This window comes from Haliotis asinina, chromosome 6 (genome assembly GCF_037392515.1).
Source record: "Haliotis asinina isolate JCU_RB_2024 chromosome 6, JCU_Hal_asi_v2, whole genome shotgun sequence".
In the NCBI taxonomy this organism is placed as follows: Eukaryota; Metazoa; Mollusca; class Gastropoda; order Lepetellida; family Haliotidae; genus Haliotis; species Haliotis asinina.
In genome coordinates, this window is record NC_090285.1 from 60892988 (window position 1) to 60910484 (window position 17497).

The window sequence follows — 17497 nt, forward strand, 5'->3', positions numbered from 1 at the left end:
CCTTGAAACATTATCAAATCTGTGTCAGCTTGGAAGTAAAACACATTGTAGAAAATGTAAACATCTTTTTTCATTCAAGAAGGATTACTAACGAACTCAGAGTAATGGGGAAATGTTCTACTGGCTTCCATGGTAATTTTTCTTGATAGAGATTTGTGGAACATAAAAACATTATCATAACTTTTTAAAGTGGCATGGCACATTCATATGGTTTATAACCACATTTCAGAAATATCTTATGGACATATTAAATAGTTATTGGTAAATATCCTAGAAACCCTGATAAAATGTGTCAACTATATAAGCATACAAAGGAATCATTTAGGAATCCAGTTGAGAGACTAGGTGTTTAACTTAATGGACAGTATCAAATTCTTTTATACCAGCATGCCACGTACATGGATGACAAACATATCAATTCATTCACTTACAATACACTCTAAGGCCAAGATCCATTTCTATTACAAATTCTACTGTTTTGAGTGCTTTATATGAAATTATGAAAGTGGTAGGGAAAAACGTTTATCAGTAACATTTATAAACATGATCAAGTAATAGTATATTTTGATTTTGTCCATCATAATTTGGGATAATAAAAATACTCTTGGCAAGGGTTCAATTATATTGTGATGTTTAGAGCTCTCGAACAACGCCCACCATTAAATGAATCACCTCACATGTTATTCATACAAAGCCTTGAAAACCAAAGTATTTACTATTGTTGCATCACATTAGCGAGCAGAAGGCCACTGAATTTGGGAAATATTCAACCGTACATATTATTTGAGAAATCTTTTGTTAAATTAATTTTCATATATTGCGTCCATAAGGACGCACTGGATTTTAGTTTCATCAAATTTCTGTGTCCAATTCGCAGGAATCCTGCGTCTCGTAAAACCTTGCATGTATGAAAAATGCGTAAGTACTTCTCTTTTTTTTGCAGGGCTATGATCAGTTTTATGAGGCTGTGGAGAAAAACAGTTTATATGTATTTCTGAAGATGGCTGACAAAATTGAAGTATCTCAAGCACAGATAGAGGTATTTACTTTTCTATTGACAGGTCATTTATAGATGTTCACTGCTGTTAAAAGAGTTAATATCACATGCATTAATGTACCTTGTCATGTCTGTTGCTGCAATGGTTTTTTTTTGTTTTGGTTTTCAAAGACAATCACATGTCAGACTTAATCTTTTTAATGATGACACTGTATTTTGTAGGTCGTCTTCACCAAGTTTTGTGGCATCACCTTATCTCACAGACCATTTTCAGTATTGTTCAATAGTTCCTTCATCTCAAATAGTTTTCATCATACAATAGCTATATATGTTGTTCATTTCCAGGAAAGAAAAGTGACTAATTGTGTCAAATAAATACAACTTCATTATAAGACTCAAATATATATACTGCCATGTCGAGACATGATGACTTGGAATCTCACTGTCATATTTTCACTGTCAGCAAGGCATGCTGGGAAATGACATATCTGACTTCTGAATTTCTATGCTTTCCCCATATGCATGCAGTATTAGAGTCTGTCATACAAATCCCTCAAGCAAGGTATTTTCACTTGTGATTTTTGTCCTGAATAATGCAGTTCTTTGTCCCTCTTGGATCTTTCATTATAAATGGAGTTGGTTGATTTTATTAAGATTTTCTAATTTCAGAGACTTTGCTGATAATGCATTACTGAGAACTTGTTCTTTACATATTGATGAAACAGTGGTTTCAGTGTTTTACAACTGTAGCAGTAGTAGCTGTCACAAGGATACCTTATACTGTTACATAAATAAAGATGACTAAACAGTAGGCTCATTCCTTTAAGAAACGTCTGTTTACTGTGGAAGAACCAGTGGTCATGTGTTCAAATTTGCAATTTGTCCTTAATTTTTCAACATCCATAACAAAGTCATTGTTTTACCAAATGATGAATAACCTGCTCTAATTCAAACTTTCACCCACTTCAAATTACATCCTCTGAAATAACTGAAACAAGGGCGAAATATATTCAACTCACACATTCACCTCTGTGGGTATTGGCTGACTGGCTGTCATCAGAGCCTTAAGGCCACTGTGACATAGCTGGAAATACTGTCTTCAACATTCTCCCATCGTCAAAGTCCCCTGCTTTTGCAGCCACAAGTACAGTTTGTCTTCATCAACTCCTGCTTGTCAAAGGATCAAGTAATGGGATCAAGACTAACTAACTATTTTGATGCATGATATCAGATCCCTTCTGCAAAATTGATGATGTCTGGTCCAGTTATTTGCAGAGCTCTGTCATATAGCTGAAATACTGCTGAGTGCGGCACAAACCACTGATGGGCTAACATACAAATGTATGATGGTGTTGATGTTTGTGTTACCAGGACGAGGAGGAGGTGGAGAAGAAGGATGAGGTATTGTTGATGTTGCTGTGGTTCCCCTTCCTGAATAACTGACCTGCATTGACTTAATTATGTTCAGTTAGATTGTATTAGCTGATGTTTGTTGAAATATGTTTTGTTTTCTTTGAAAACTCATGATCAACTCGTCAGCCTATAAATGCAGAGTGTGCTCCAAACCCACTTGCCAGAACCTGGCTTGACCATATTTTTAAGACATTTTAATGCTATCAATTGAATGATAAGTAAATAAGCTGACAACTTGAGCTTCTGACGAGTTCCTGTTTTGTCACAAACTGCAGTTATGTCAAGACATGATTGTGAACAGAAATATATAAATGAGGGAGAAAGACTTAGGTATGCAGGGATTGAAAAAGGCAGGGGCCATGGGACATTTTGATCATTTTAATGAATAATGGCCCATTAAAATTTTGAAGTTTACTATCGATAAATGGGCAGTGGCCCATTTTGAATTCAGAAAATGGCTAATAATTCTGAAAATGGCCCATTGTCAAAATTCTCTTTCCTAATCACTGGGTATGTAAAGTCAGTATGATCAGACGATGACTTGTAATTTCTACATACATCTGTCTAACCAGTGAAGGTCCAGATTAGAATATTGACCTTCAGGTACCCATGCTTGTCGTAAGATGTGACTAACAGTATCAGGTGGTCAGGCCCGCTGTCTTGGTTGACATTTGTCATCGGTTGTCAGCTGCACCAGTCAATGCTCATTCTGTGGATCTCTGGAATGTCTGAGCCAGACTTGATTATTTACAGATTGCGGCCATATAGCTGGAACATAGCTGAGCGTGGTGTAAAACTAAACGCATTCACTCACTCCTGTACAAGTACAACTGTCCTGTGATATATTACTTCTCAAGTAGTTTTACACTTAATTTGACAATATTTCGAAAAATAGTTAGGGGAATTCTGTCACAGTTATACCTTCTGTTTGAAAATTTATTAATTTGATGACATATAAGTTGAGTCTATTATTGTTCTGTTTAGGAAAAAGAAGTAGAAGAAAAAAAGGAAGAGGTATTTGTTTTGTGTGTGAGAGTGTCCCACATTTTTTCCACTAGGACATTCACAGTGCCTTTATTGCATGAAGAGATGTTACAATCCTCTGTTAGTGTTTCTTCAATATACCCTGACTTTGGACCACCAAGTGATTATGTCATGAAACATGGAGAAAGTTTATCAGCATGACCAGTCCAAAGATTATAAGTACCTGTAAGTCTTTTGTGTCTAAGTGCTATAAATGAAGTCTTTTTGAATAGTAAATTATTGAATAGAATCCTGAATCAGACTTTACTTTGTAACTGGTTGAGTTATTCAATGAAATTGATCACACCATTTTTTCATTAGATCAGTATTTTCCTAATGAAGTAAGATCAGACTATAAAATATCAATATAAATATGTTAATGTTCTGAAACATCAAATTTCAGTAAATTGACATTATCCTTTTTCAGTGGAAACCTTTTGATAACTCTGTATCCATTATGCATGTCATTCCTGAAACTTTGAAATGAAATGTCCTTGTGTGTCACTGTGTGGTTGTATGTTATCATTTTGTCATAATTCTTGATGATAGACTATACCTGTACTTTGACAAGGCTTAGTTGTTGGGAAAAAATTGTTTTCCACAAAATTATACATACCTAGACCATGACATTCATGATGATCAGTGATGACAGAGATAAGCCTACAGATGTAAACTGAAATGAAATCACATAATACACCTGAAAGCTAAAAGAGTATTTCCTCATGACTGTTGCATAGAACAGTGACTTATTTCAGGTGCAGTTCTCATGATTTTGATATCACAGAATAGAGACATTGTGAAATCCCATAATTAGTAATTCTCTATAGTTATTGTAATGATTCTGTTGAGGTTGATTGCCATGTACTGTTGATCTGCCCTTGCTATAAAAAGATATTAATATGTACCTGCCCATTGTATTGCAAACCCAATTTATCAGAAAATCCCTCTGACCTGGTGCCATTATGTACGTGCGTTATCAGGAACAAATAAACAACATGGAATTTGTTTATGGAAGTTAAACATCGTATACTAATGTCCTTTTGGCCAGTGTAATAGTCAGCTTCAATCTTAAACGTTTGAGAGCTTTATTATTTTTCATGCATGCTCCTGAGATCATTTTCAGGTTTTTATAAATTTTCAAGACATATTTGTATATCAGAACTATGAATATTGTAGCTATAAGATCATTTGTGTTTATCATCATAATATCTAACAGTTACAGTTCGCTCCAGGGATCAGCTCTAATTGTCCAGTGATCTACAAATGCTTACAACATCAGAAAATGTGTTGTTAATTCATTGACTGTTTTATGCACTAAATTTACTAAAATGTAAACAAATATTCCAAAGTACTTATGCAGGCATGGTTCTGGACATGGTATTTGGTGGTCTACATTCATGTAATTTTATGTCATGTCTTAACTCTTATTTTGTGTGTAATCAGTCTAATGTTCAGTGTTTTCTGCTATGTATATTTCTTGAAATAGAATGACATCACCCTGTTCCAAATCATTTGAAGACATAACAGACTGAACGTAAGTGGCTAAGAGAGATTTTTGGAATTTTTTTGGAAACCATGGATGGGACATCAAACATCCTGACAACCACATCACCAACCCCCAACTATTTACAGCTACCTAGGCATAATAAATAGATTGAATTTATAGGGTACCAGTCTCTTATATTGGCTACCAGTATTTGGCTGTGTATGGTTTGGAAGATATGTGCAGATACAATACAAAATCTTCAATTTGTAATGAAGTATTTTTTCTATAAATATAATTCAGTTTATAGGTGTAATTGATATTTTATTGTCTTAAATAACTTTGTTATTAGGGAGAAGAAGTAAAGGGAAAGAAAGAGGTATTTTTGTTGCAGTGGTTTTGATTGCCTTCTTAGCAGGTAGAATTAGATGTGCCACATACAACAAGCATGCCCCAAGTCTCATTGACATGAATTCTTGATAATACATGTAAAAGTAATTCAGCCAGTAAATACCAATATTTCACTGTTCAGCATTTTTAACATTGTGCATGGTTTGTGAGGGTAATTAGCCATTATCAGTGGTCGGATCCAAATAGTTCCCAGTTGACGTGAAATTTTAAATGTTACTACCCTAGTGCATTCCAAGTTGATGTGAATTTTCAAATATGATTACCTGTGTGTACATATATATTTTTCAGAATTTCCTGAAAATCTTTTTCATTAGCCTTCTTATTGTGTGACTTCCTGATAATATTTGGCTTGTTGATCATGTTCTCTGTGTGTGTGTGTGTGTGTGTGTGTGTGTGTGCATGCGCGCTTGAGTGGATGAGAGAGAGAAAGAGGAAGATAGCGAGAGAAAGAGAGAGAAGTCTGGTTGACCTTTTCTGTAGTATAATGTTTCTATACAATCATTTTATATGGATAGGATTATTGAAATAAAACCATTTGCACATATGGTGTGATAAAAAATTCTAAGATATTTCGGTCACTACTATGTTTTATGCTTATAATATTTTCTTTCTGTTTTAGTTGTACATGTTGATTTTTTTGTAGTCACATGAAAGTTTTAAATAATTTCACATTACTCTTAAGTATTGATTATGTTACTAGGAAGACGAGGAGGAAGAGAAAAAGGATAAGGTATTTGTTCTGATTTTTGCAAGCTGCCCATTCCTGTTTGTCAGTACCACATCCAATATTTGATGATCTGTCATTACACTTACATTAGCTCGGGTTGTATGTTGGTGTTAATGTTCATATGTGATAGGTAGAAATAAAGTGTTTTCAAATAGGATCTATGATATGTTAGTATCTATTGCCCACTGTAAAATAGGATAAAGGGCTGCTTGATTTGCTTCCGAGTATCATGTTTCTAAATGGAGCTTTACTGTGGGAAACACACCTCAAAGAACTCCTTATGAGCACATGTATTTCATACAAATGAAGTAATCAGATGCAATGATCATTTACAAATCTGTAGGTGACATATTCTATGATACACCTTATGTAAGATGCATGGGATTATTACTGTTTACTGAGTGTTGCATCGCTCTTCGTTAAGATGTTCTCTACCTGTCCCAAATTGCCGCCAAACAGCTGGAATATGACTGAATGTGGCATTGCACAACAGTTCAAGTCTCCCAAATCATTTACACACTCGACTATACTGGAAAGTCCAACTATTACTGTTCATGACTTCAAGAAATTTGTATGCCTTGAAACACAATTCATTACCCAGTTACTGTGCAAGGATCATGTATCATTTTACAATTAAATGGAGACCTCAGTATCTATTGCAACCCAGACATTATATACTGTTATAATCAAAACAAATAACCATGTTTGTGATCTCATTGATGATTGTATTGTTAGGAGGAAGACGAGGAAGAAAAGGCGGAAAAGGTATCTCTAGATCCAGGACCTGTGCATGTTGCCCTTACAAAACAGTAAAACTAAAAGTATAAACTTTCATGTAATGGTAGTGTTGAGGACTTTTGACCAGATTGATAATTCCATATGTTTCAAAGTGATCAGAATTGACACATCACATGGTGATCTCAGGTTAGAATAGGTGCCAGCAATGAATTGACAAATCATGAAATGTAGTCGGTGCTCAGTCTCTTGACATGGTCAATAGCATATCCTTGTCTCAAAGTGAGAGGGATCTCTGTTCACAAAACTGACCATTGGAAATTCTGGTTCATACATACATACTCTGAAAAGTTTGGATTATATTAATTTGCTCAGTTCATCTCTGTAGGTTAAATCTGGTAGGGTTGTGGAATGTCAAATGACATTTTGTAACAATGTGCAGACAAATTGTCATTATTTTGTTAGGAGGAAGAAAATGAAGAAAAAGAGGAAAAGGAAAAGGTATTTTCTCCTTTGTTGAGATATAAAAGCAGTGAAAAGATCTTGTGTATATCCATCAAATCATTGACAGTCATTTGAATTAACCAAGATTCTCCTTATTAGATCTGTCTACCTTGCTGTCAGTGTCAGATATTCTCCAGATACTTAACATGATCATATCAGACTGACTTTAACAATAGAATTTGACCATATCAAAGTTAACAATTGTGGCTTATTTTGTTCAAATATGTTTGTAGCATATTTAAGCTTGCCATTTAGTCAGGGCTGTTACTTTTCTAGATGATCATCTTCAGTATGCTTTGAATAACATTGAATGATTTAGCCCTCCTTCGACTGAGATCAACTAATATGTTGTTAGGGAGAAGAAATTGAAGACAAAAAGGATGAGGTACATGTGTTGGTTTGATAGACCCACCTCATAGTTGCACATACCATTAGCTGAATCTGTAGATTTGGAGCATGTCTCTCACTTCTGAGTTCCGAGCCTTCCTTCTGAACCAGGGTGGTAGAGTAGGCAAGTGGGTAAAGAGTTGGCTTGTCAGACTGTAAGCCAACATTTGATTCCCTTCATTGATAGAAAGTGTGAACCTTGGTGTCCCTCTACCATAATGGTAAACAAGCATTAGACCCAATTCACTTGTTTGCCACCACACCCAAACCTCAGATATTGATAGCGAGTGGCATGTTAACAAGAAGATCTGATTCTCAGTATGTTCAGTAAGAAATGGAAACTGTAAATAGTAGGGTGTATGCATGTGGATATATCCATATTCAGAATTGTTTGATGAAAATATTACAGATTACAAGACTGAATAAACAGTGAATTATACAACTTTGTTATGGAGATTTCAACAGATCAAATCATTTCAATATCATTTTGGTATGGAAGAACAAACTACTGATACACACATAACATGTTTGAAAATTAATGAGCTGTTACTTTGACCTTAGTGTCCAAGTCTTCAAGAAGATTAGGTTGACAAATATAAGTTTGAACACATTTCATCAAAATCTTGACAGGTGATATCAGTAATTCCATTTGTGAGTTTGCATGCAGGTAGTTAACATCTATGTTTAATGCCAATTCTCCTGTATGCTGTGATTTTGTCTTTACAATATTATATTGCAGAGATTGTGTATCTATTTGTATAGACAAAACCTTTTTTGTTGATTTGATGATAATTTCTCTGTGTTGCAGTTTGTTTTAAAGATCATTTGATCCATCAACGTTTACATCAGACATCTTTCCTCAAAAGTTTGTTTATTCAGAAGAAACTGTTGGTTCATGTTTTGATTCATTTTCATTTCTTAAAATATTGATATTTTCTGTTAGGAAGCAGAAGGAGAAAATGTGGAAAAGGTATAATGGGTTGCGGACTGGATTGTGGCTGTGAACTGCTTTTTGACTGCTCTTAAATGACTGAAATTGTAAAGGCTTGCCGTTTTGTTGAGAGATATTCTGATCCATTGGCAAAGGTTGACAAATTTCTTGCAAGTGAAGAGCTCATCTGTTAACAACTGTTATCAATGGTCACATGATTGATGTGCCTATCTGTTAACAGCTGTTATCTTAAAAAATTACTGTCATTATTTCTGTGCTTTTGACTGTGTTAAACAAGTTCAAAGCATGTCTCAAAGTAGTTAGTGTTTGTCTACTGCAGTTTTCAATAGGTTTCAGCCGTTTGCAAAATGTTATAATAAACTTAAACCTCTCCCGAAAATGGAAATGATTGTGTTGTTAGGGAGTTGCTGAAGAAGAAAGCAAAGAAATAAAGGTGTTTGGATTGCTGTGTTTGACTGCTGCTTTGTAGCAGATGCATCTTAAGACATGGCAGATGCAGTATTGAATAAATACAAAATATATTATATGTAGATGTCAAACAAAGTCATATCGTAATAACACAATGGTTAAGATTAATGAAGTTCAAGACTAAAGTTTAGACATTTTCTATATTTCTAAACATTACGAATACCAAACTAAATCACATTACGTTAGATATGATTTGGATAGAGTTATTGTAAAGAACATCACTATAAATGCCCTGCATGCAAGCCTTATGTGATAACACAAAGATATATGTTGAGTTAGATAGAAGAGAAGATAAGTCAAGATTATTTGTCTGAATAGGATCAAAAGGATTATGGAAGAATGAGGTAGTTGCTGTTGCTGTGTAGAGTTATGTGTGCTGTCATCAGTTGGATGCTTCCACTAGTTTCTGTAGATGTTTATCTCCAGAAATGTGTTTAGAAAGGAATTTGAGCTACTGAAGGAACTTTGTAAAGCTCTTCATGCCTGTAGTCTACAACATATCTAGTGAATACCTAGTAACATACATTAGTTTTCATGGCTTGTGTGGTTACACTCTGTGGCATGATCAGAAGGCTGGGCTGTTGCTGAGAGTATCAATCACTGGATTTTTCTGAGCCTCACTTGATTATTTACATACCATTGTTGTTAAAAGACAGAGAAAATGAGTTTATTTCCTAAGCACAACTGTAACAGAGTAGTTGAAAAAAACCCTCACCAGCCCTTTTCTTGGCAGACAAGTAATGACAGAAAAGTGGTACATGAATAGAGAAATAAATAAAACAGATTTGAAGAGGTCAATAATCTGAATATCAATATATGTTTAAAAAATAGTGAAAGTGGTAAGCTTGAAAGTGTGGTAGAAATATTTACACTTTCATTATAGTAGAACAGTTTTCGTGGAGTTTTGACTGAAATCATAAATTGTGTTGTTAGGTTGAACAAAATGGAGCTGAAGAGGAGCTAACATACCAGGTATTTTTTCTGCTTGTAGTTGTAGAATACTTTCCACGTTGATTTTTAGGGGCGGTTGAGTAGCCTAGTGGTGAAAGTTTTGGCTCGTCACACTGAAGGCCGAGGTTTGATTCTCCACATGGGTATAATGTGCTAAGCCAGTTTCCTGTGTTCTCTGCCATGATGTTGCTGGAATATTGCTAAAAGCGGCATAAAACCAAACTCATTCAGTCCAAGACTGACTGCACACCTATATGTATTTTTCAGTGACATTGTTGACAGTATTGGAATATTTGAAACTGAAGGTGGAGTTGCCTAGTGGCTAAGGCATTCACTTGTCTTGCTGAAGACCCAAGTTCTATTGATCACATGGGCACAGTGTGTGAGGTCCATTTCTGGTGTACTCTGACATGATTGGTGGAATATTTCTAAAAAGCAGCATAAGCTAAAGTCACTCACTCGCTCAAGTGAATCTTAAGACCTTACAGTAGCCTTGTTGTTAGTATTGTACAATGATATGTAATTTTTTAGTATTTCAATATTTTAATATGAAGACCAGACAGTAGCCTGCTTACTTGCCTTGATAAAAAATATTCATATAGTAACACCTCTGCATAGAGTAATATGTTATACATGAACACTTAACTACAGAGCTGAACACCTGAATACAGTTATCAACATCTCAGTACAGTTATGAAGACCTCAGTATGTAAATGCACACTGTGATAAATATATGAACACTTTGTAAATACTGCCTAGGACCATCCATACATCTGTGTTGAAAATATGTATTATCTGGCACAGGTTTGGTATGGTGTTCGTAGTTGGTAGATGCTTCATGGAAATTGGACTGTGATGTTCATCTAGTGCTTTCTCCAGCATATTTAGCTTTTCTAGTAAAATTAGTTTTAGCATATCAACAAATCTTGACAAAGAGCATCCTAAGATACATAGTTGCTGAATCATTCTAGCATTTGATGTAGATGTCATCGTAAAGCAACCAATGTTTTGTTTGGGATTTTAATTAAAGAGAGACATGCTTTTGTTGTTTAGGAAGAGGAGAAACAGGACGAGGTGGAGAAGGTACATGTTTTGTATACTTATTATTAGCAGCTTATTAGACTTCTAGAGTTATTTTCTTCTGGGATTTGTGATTGAATGTTATTTTGCTGAAGGCTCATTAATTAGTGAGTGCACAGACCACATGTACTTGGAAACATCAAGTTATAGATTAACTCATTCACTCGACCAGTAACACCAGTAGCAATTACAAATAAACAGAAACATTTTACTCAATTAGTAGAAGAAGATCTAGGTGACAGGAAAAGGAGTGGTTATCACTGTATTAAGGTCATGAAGTGAATGAAAACACAAAATGGCTTGTCAGCTGTGTTAAAAAAAGAAGAAGATATTCCAGTGATATTGTTTTTTGGTGATGGTTTGTTCGGCTGTGCTTCACGTAAAAAGTCATTCAGACTTGATTGCTTTCCTAGGGAGAAGAAGTGGAAAATGGAATCGATCAGGTATTTTTGTCAGACTTTTTAATTTTCACCTTGTAGAACCTCTTAGTTTGCTACAGCTTTGTAACTACTGTTAAATATATAAATATCACTGATATAGCTTGATAGTAAGCATTTGCTCTGCTTATTTATTACCTTGAATTTACAATTACTGCCTTTTTTTTGATTTATTAGAAAGATACAGTATTACAATGCTTGCTTGCTATATATACTTGGACCTCGTATCGCGGCATTCATTGTACCATGGCAAATCAGTATTTCCGGTTTTGCACACTAGACATGGCTCTTAGAGGTGATTTTGTATGTAAATCGACAGCCGAAGTGGTTTGTTTGCTTTTTTGAAACAGACGACATGCATCGAATCTGTGTAAGCATTATTCAACAGAATTATTAACATTAAAACCTGGAATCTGTCTGACCCCTACCTGCTATAACAATTACACTTCATATATGACCCTTCCCACTCCATCTGAACTAAGTCATCTGCATATTCTTGGTGCCAAAAATATAGCGGAAGTGATGTCATGAGCTATATTTATCTCCTGCAGAATGAAGTTTTGTGTTTACCGTGTTACGATGGAGTTCTTTCCTTTGGTAAATATTAATAGGCTCTGTTCGTCTAATGGCTTTCGCTGAAATACTATCAAAGTTAAAATAATAGTTTCTTCACAAATGTGTTGATCAAATGTCATGTTAATCAGATTTCTCAATAAAATATGTCAAGTACCGCTATACAACGAGGTCGCAGGGCAAAAGTATCCTTGAGAAACAAATGAAACAAGCATTATCTATGTTGCTAGACTGAAGAAGAGAAAGAGGAGAAAAAAGTTAAGGTAAATTGGTTGCTGTGATGGAGTTGCTTCATTAGATTATAGCTATTTTGACCATCAGTATTTCTGTACATGTGTTCTGTTGGAAGTGTGTGGTATTTCTTCCAATACCTGATTCTTGATGATTACATACCCCACCAACATACCATACATAAACTTGGTATTTTAGAGAAAGGAAGACAGCATGTCGTCTCCAGCTGCAATTGATGATCAGTGGCACATCAGTGGTTTGATAGAATTGCCGTGTAAGATACATTATGTAATGATTACTTCATAATATGAGAGCTTGGTCCAGATACAACTTGCTAAAATTGCAAACAATCAGAGTTGCAGTAGAGGGCAACTCTAAGCTGTGGTGTATGTATCCAATGAGCACTCCTGAGATCAAATAGACTGCAGTCAGAGCTTGGTACAATGACAGTTAAAGGATTTTCTTATACTGGCAAGACAGAAGTTGCCTGTTGACTTCAATAATAAGCCTGAAGATATGTGAAAGGAGTGTTTTTCTGCAGACATCAAAGCATAATGTCTATTGTGCTAGGTTGCAGAAGAGGAGAAGAAAGAAGATAAGGTATTGTTGAGAATTTTCCTCAGCATTTTACATCAAGTCAGTTGTTCTGTAATAATGTGTTAAGTTAACACTTACGCTGAAACTGTTAAGTTGCATCTAAACATCTGTTATGCGAGTACTGGATGTTCTACTCAAGGAATGGTTTTATGAAAGATGTAACCTTTTATAAGGCAGATCCATTAAAATCTTACAGAATGGTACACTGAAGCCATTGCAATTTAAGGAACTTGATCTTACAGACCTGTGTGCAGCCTGTGATGCTCTACATCCTATGTTATATCTGTGTACTGATTATAGTAATGCTAGAGTGAGAGAGAGAAAATATAAAAAATATATATTTTGAAAAAATATTTTAAGGTGAAACCAGATCATTGTTAGCAATGTAGATGTAAAGCTTGTGACAGTAATATGGTGCATAGGAATCAACAAAATGGAAAGTAATTAAGATTACATTTGAAGTTCAAGTTCGCAATGTCAGTTCTGTTAAATATAAACAATAATATTGTGTGAAAACAATTATGTTACGTTATAGTTTCAATGTAAGTATTAAACAATAATATAAAACATGAACATTGGAGTGTGTGAAGTAAAAACAAAACAATTTTGTTGTTAGGAAGACGAGGAGGGGGATAAAATGGTCAAGAAGAAAGATGAGGTATATCAATGTTTACCTTTGCTATACTTTCACCTTTGACCTTGAGAGCAGCCAAACATGATTAGAATGTACTTTGTGGATTGGTTTGATAGACTTTGTGTAGGTACCATGTCATCAAAAGCACAGTCACATAGGTATGGCCATGTATAAAGAACGCTTCCTGTTACAGCTTTTTGTTGGCAATACCTGAATGCCCAGATCATGTGGTATCAGTAATGTCTATTTGTTTGAGGTGGAGGAAAGGTGTCTGAACACTGAGCCATTTTGGAAATTCATAATGATAGATGTTGCTGACTGAATGATTTGATTGTTTGAGTACATTGTTACAATAGGAGAAGGATGAAGACAAGGAGAAGGGAGAAAAGGACATTGAGGAAAGCAAGGAAGACAAGACCGATGGACAGAAGAAAGAAGAAACAAAAGAAGAAAAGAAACCCAAAAAATTCCGCAGGCCATATGATGACAGTGATGAAGAGGAAATTCCAGCAGAGGAAGAAAAGAAAGAAACAGAAAAGGAGGAAGAAAAAGAGGAACCCAAAAAGCTGAAGAAATTTCGCAGGCCATTTGATGACAGTGATGAAGAGGAAACTCCAGCTGAAGAAGCAAAGGAGGAAGAAAAGAAAGAAGAGAAAGAGGAACCCCAAAAGCTGAAGAAATTCCGTAGGCCATATGATGACAGTGACGAAGAGGAAACTCCAGCTGAAGAAGAAAAGAAGGAAGAAGAAAAAACGGAAGAGAAAGAAGAACCGAAAAAGCTAAAGAAATTCCGTAGGCCATATGATGACAGTGATGAGGATACCCCGGCTGAAGAAGAAAAGAAGGAAGAAGAAAAGAAAAAAGAGAAAGAGGAACCTCCAAAAGTCAGAAAATTCCGCAGACCATTTGATGACAGTGATGAAGAGGATACTCCAGCAGAGGAAAAGGAAGAAGAAAAGAAAGAGGAGGAAGAAAAGAAAGAGGAGGAGCCCAAGACACCAAGGAGATTCCGTAGGCCATATGATGACAGTGATGAAGAAGCTCCAGCTGAAGAAGAAAAGAAAGAGGGGGAAGAAAAGAAAGAGGAGGAAGTAAAGAAAGAGGAGGAAGAAAAGAAAGAGGAGGAAGTAAAGAAAGAGGAGGAAGAAAAGAAAGAGGAGGAAGTAAAGAAAGAAGAGGAACAAAAGAAAACAAGGAGATTCCGTAGGCCATATGATGACAGTGATGAAGAAGAGGCCCCAGCAAAGGAAGAAGAAAAGAAAGAAGAAGAAAAGGAGGAGGAAGTTAAGAAAGAGGAGGAACCCAAGAAAACAAGGAGATTCCGTAGACCGTATGATGACAGTGATGAAGAAGAGGCCCCAGCAAAGGAAGAAGAAAAGAAAGAGGAAGAAAAGAAAGAACAGAAAGAGGAAGAAAAGAAAGAGGAAGAAAAAGAAGAAGAGCCCAAAAAACCAAGGCGATTCCGTAGGCCATTTGATGACAGTGATGAAGAAGAGGCCCCAGCAAAGGAAGAAGAAAAGAAAGAAGAAGAAAAGAAAGAGAAGGAAGAGAAAGAGGAAGAAAAGAAAGAAGAGGAGCCTAAGAAACCAAGGCGATTCCGTAGGCCATTTGATGACAGTGATGAAGAAACTCCAGTGGAAGAAAAGGAGGAAGAAAAGAAAGAGGAGCCACCTAAAGTAGAAGAGAAAGAACAGCCTCAAAAAGAAGAAAAGAAAGAAGAAACAAATACAGATGAAGTGTTAAAGAAACCTAGAAGGTTCAGACGACCATTTGATGACAGTGATGAAGAAGAAAAACCTGAAGAAAGGACAGAAGAGCCTGCAAAAGAAGAAGAAAAGAAAGAGGAAGAACCTGTGAAAGAACCAGAAGAGGTAAAGAAGCCACGCAGGTTTAGGAGGGCATATGAAGATGATGAAGACGAAACACCAAAAGTTGAAGAGAAGGAAGAACAAAAAAAGGAAGAGCCAGTGGAAGAGAAAAAGGAGGAGCCTGAGCCTGTGGAGGATGACCGTGAAGCCAGACGTCGGAGGCGGCGACAGGAGAGAGAGAAGCAGGCTGCTGCTGAAGCTGAACCTGTGGAAGATGACTTGGAAGCTAGACGGAGAAGACGCCGAGCAGAGAGAGAGGAGACAGCTGATGACAGTCAGGAGGATGACCGTGCTGCCAGGAGGAGGAGGCGAAGGCAAATGCTGGGATTGGAGGACTAGGTAACTGACAGTCATCTTCTGATGCTGATGCATGTCCAGTGTAGAGGTGGATCTAACAATGGATGATTCACTGTGTATATGGATGAAGATACTTACTAATAGTTCATGTTTGCTGGCATGGTGTGAAGCCTTACAAGCCTGATCGCTTGACACTGTCAAGTAAATTTAAGTTACAGATGGCATCCTATATCTGACATGTTGACTAATGATCCAACTTTATTTCGTTTGCATGAGATAACTTAAATTTCATACTTGTAGTTTATGTTTTCATAACATCCTCACACTATGCCATTTTGTTATTACTAGCGGATTTAATGGTTAATCTGCATTTTGACCTAATAGACATTGCATTGTATAGAAGGCCATAAATATGCCTTGTACCTAACACTGTTATTAACTGTTTGTATTTTGTGAGTATGTCCTGTATGTTTGGTGTTAGCAGTATTCCCAGCTTGGATCAATGGATATTCAGAGAGGCATCAGAGTCTTTATTGAATCAAGTACCTGTTTCCATTTGAGGACATCGTGAATACACTGGGCCCGTAGTCGGAAACACACTTAACTAGCCAGACCACTTGATGGACAACATGTGGAACCTAACACAGCATTTTTGTTCAGCCATCTCCATGACACAGCATGATTCGAGGATGCTATTGACTTGTACAAATGCTCTAACAGCTTTCTTCCTCTGCATGCCAAAACTCTTCTCATCTCTGGACAGTCATCTTTCTTTGGACTTCTTACTTCAGTTCTTCCCAATAAATCTGTTCACTTTTTTCTTTTCTGTTTCTCTTTCCTTCTTCTGTTCGCTTTTATTCAGTTCTCTCACCTTTCTTCTCCTAATCAATACATTTTTACTGTAGACTGTTATATTGTGCCTGATTTTGGAAGTGTCTGGTAGCCTGATTACCCCACTGATTGTTGCCAGAGTGTTTCCAAAGCAGTAACTGGATTGCACAAGTATGCAACTGCATGTCATTGGTATTGCTAGCTTGCTCTTGGCTGTATCTTCAAGCAGTTGCACGAAAAGGAGGGATTTAATTGTGGAAAGTTTTCATCATCAAAGATTGAAAGCTTATTACAAATCATGAAATGGATTGCACGACAAAGTAAAATGGTTGTTAGAGTAATTAAGAGGAGTTCCTAAGTTTTTGCAAGGCTTACAACTGGACCTTGCCACTGTTGCAGGTTAACTGCTTGAGAGATTGCAAAATTTGCAAATGTATTTGTGCTGAGGTTGCAGTATGACCATGCGAGTTATTAAGTGATTCCATGACAGAAACGGGATTCACTTCTGTGTATGAATCAAAGCAATATGTCATTGCTGCAACCAGCATGTAAATATTATTACTTGATTTATCCTGTGATATTTTTCTGTCTGGTATGTTCTTGCTGACTGCATCTTTTCATGTGTACATTTAATATCATGCTTGAGTTTGTGTTGATAGATATCTGGTTCTGTATTTGTCGGAATGTCATATCCCTCTAACAATTTTCAGATGAAAACAAAAATAAACAGCATGTCTTAACTTGGTGTGTGCCTCTTATTATTATTTTTTGAATAAATTGATCATTTGTAGGTCTTGGCTTGCACCCAACACAGTGACATCAATCATTATTTTTCAGCTAAAAATGCCAGAGACCCAGGTAGAGCTGCAGGAATTGTCAGCATGTTGATGTCTTTCTC

General features: G+C 36.1%; 1 protein-coding gene across 12 annotated transcripts in view; it reads left to right on the plus strand.

Annotated features, from left to right (window-relative positions):
* LOC137288053 (trichohyalin-like) overlaps nucleotides 1-17497 on the plus strand; it is a 28493-nt gene that overhangs the window by 4054 nt on the left and 6942 nt on the right. The window contains exons 3-9 of one of the 12 annotated variants that reach the window (XM_067820418.1): nucleotides 944-1039; nucleotides 2369-2398; nucleotides 3395-3424; nucleotides 6028-6057; nucleotides 6790-6819; nucleotides 7255-7290; nucleotides 13960-15810. In XM_067820418.1, the coding sequence (XP_067676519.1) occupies nucleotides 944-1039; nucleotides 2369-2398; nucleotides 3395-3424; nucleotides 6028-6057; nucleotides 6790-6819; nucleotides 7255-7290; nucleotides 13960-15810 (2103 nt within the window). Of the gene's footprint in view, nucleotides 1-943; nucleotides 1040-2368; nucleotides 2399-3394; nucleotides 3425-5268; nucleotides 5296-6027; nucleotides 6058-6789; nucleotides 6820-7254; nucleotides 7291-10033; nucleotides 10073-11104; nucleotides 11135-11544; nucleotides 11575-13585; nucleotides 13628-13959; nucleotides 15811-17497 lie in introns of all 12 variants that reach the window. The other 11 variants (XM_067820419.1, XM_067820424.1, XM_067820423.1 and 8 more) reach the window with 11 other exon arrangements.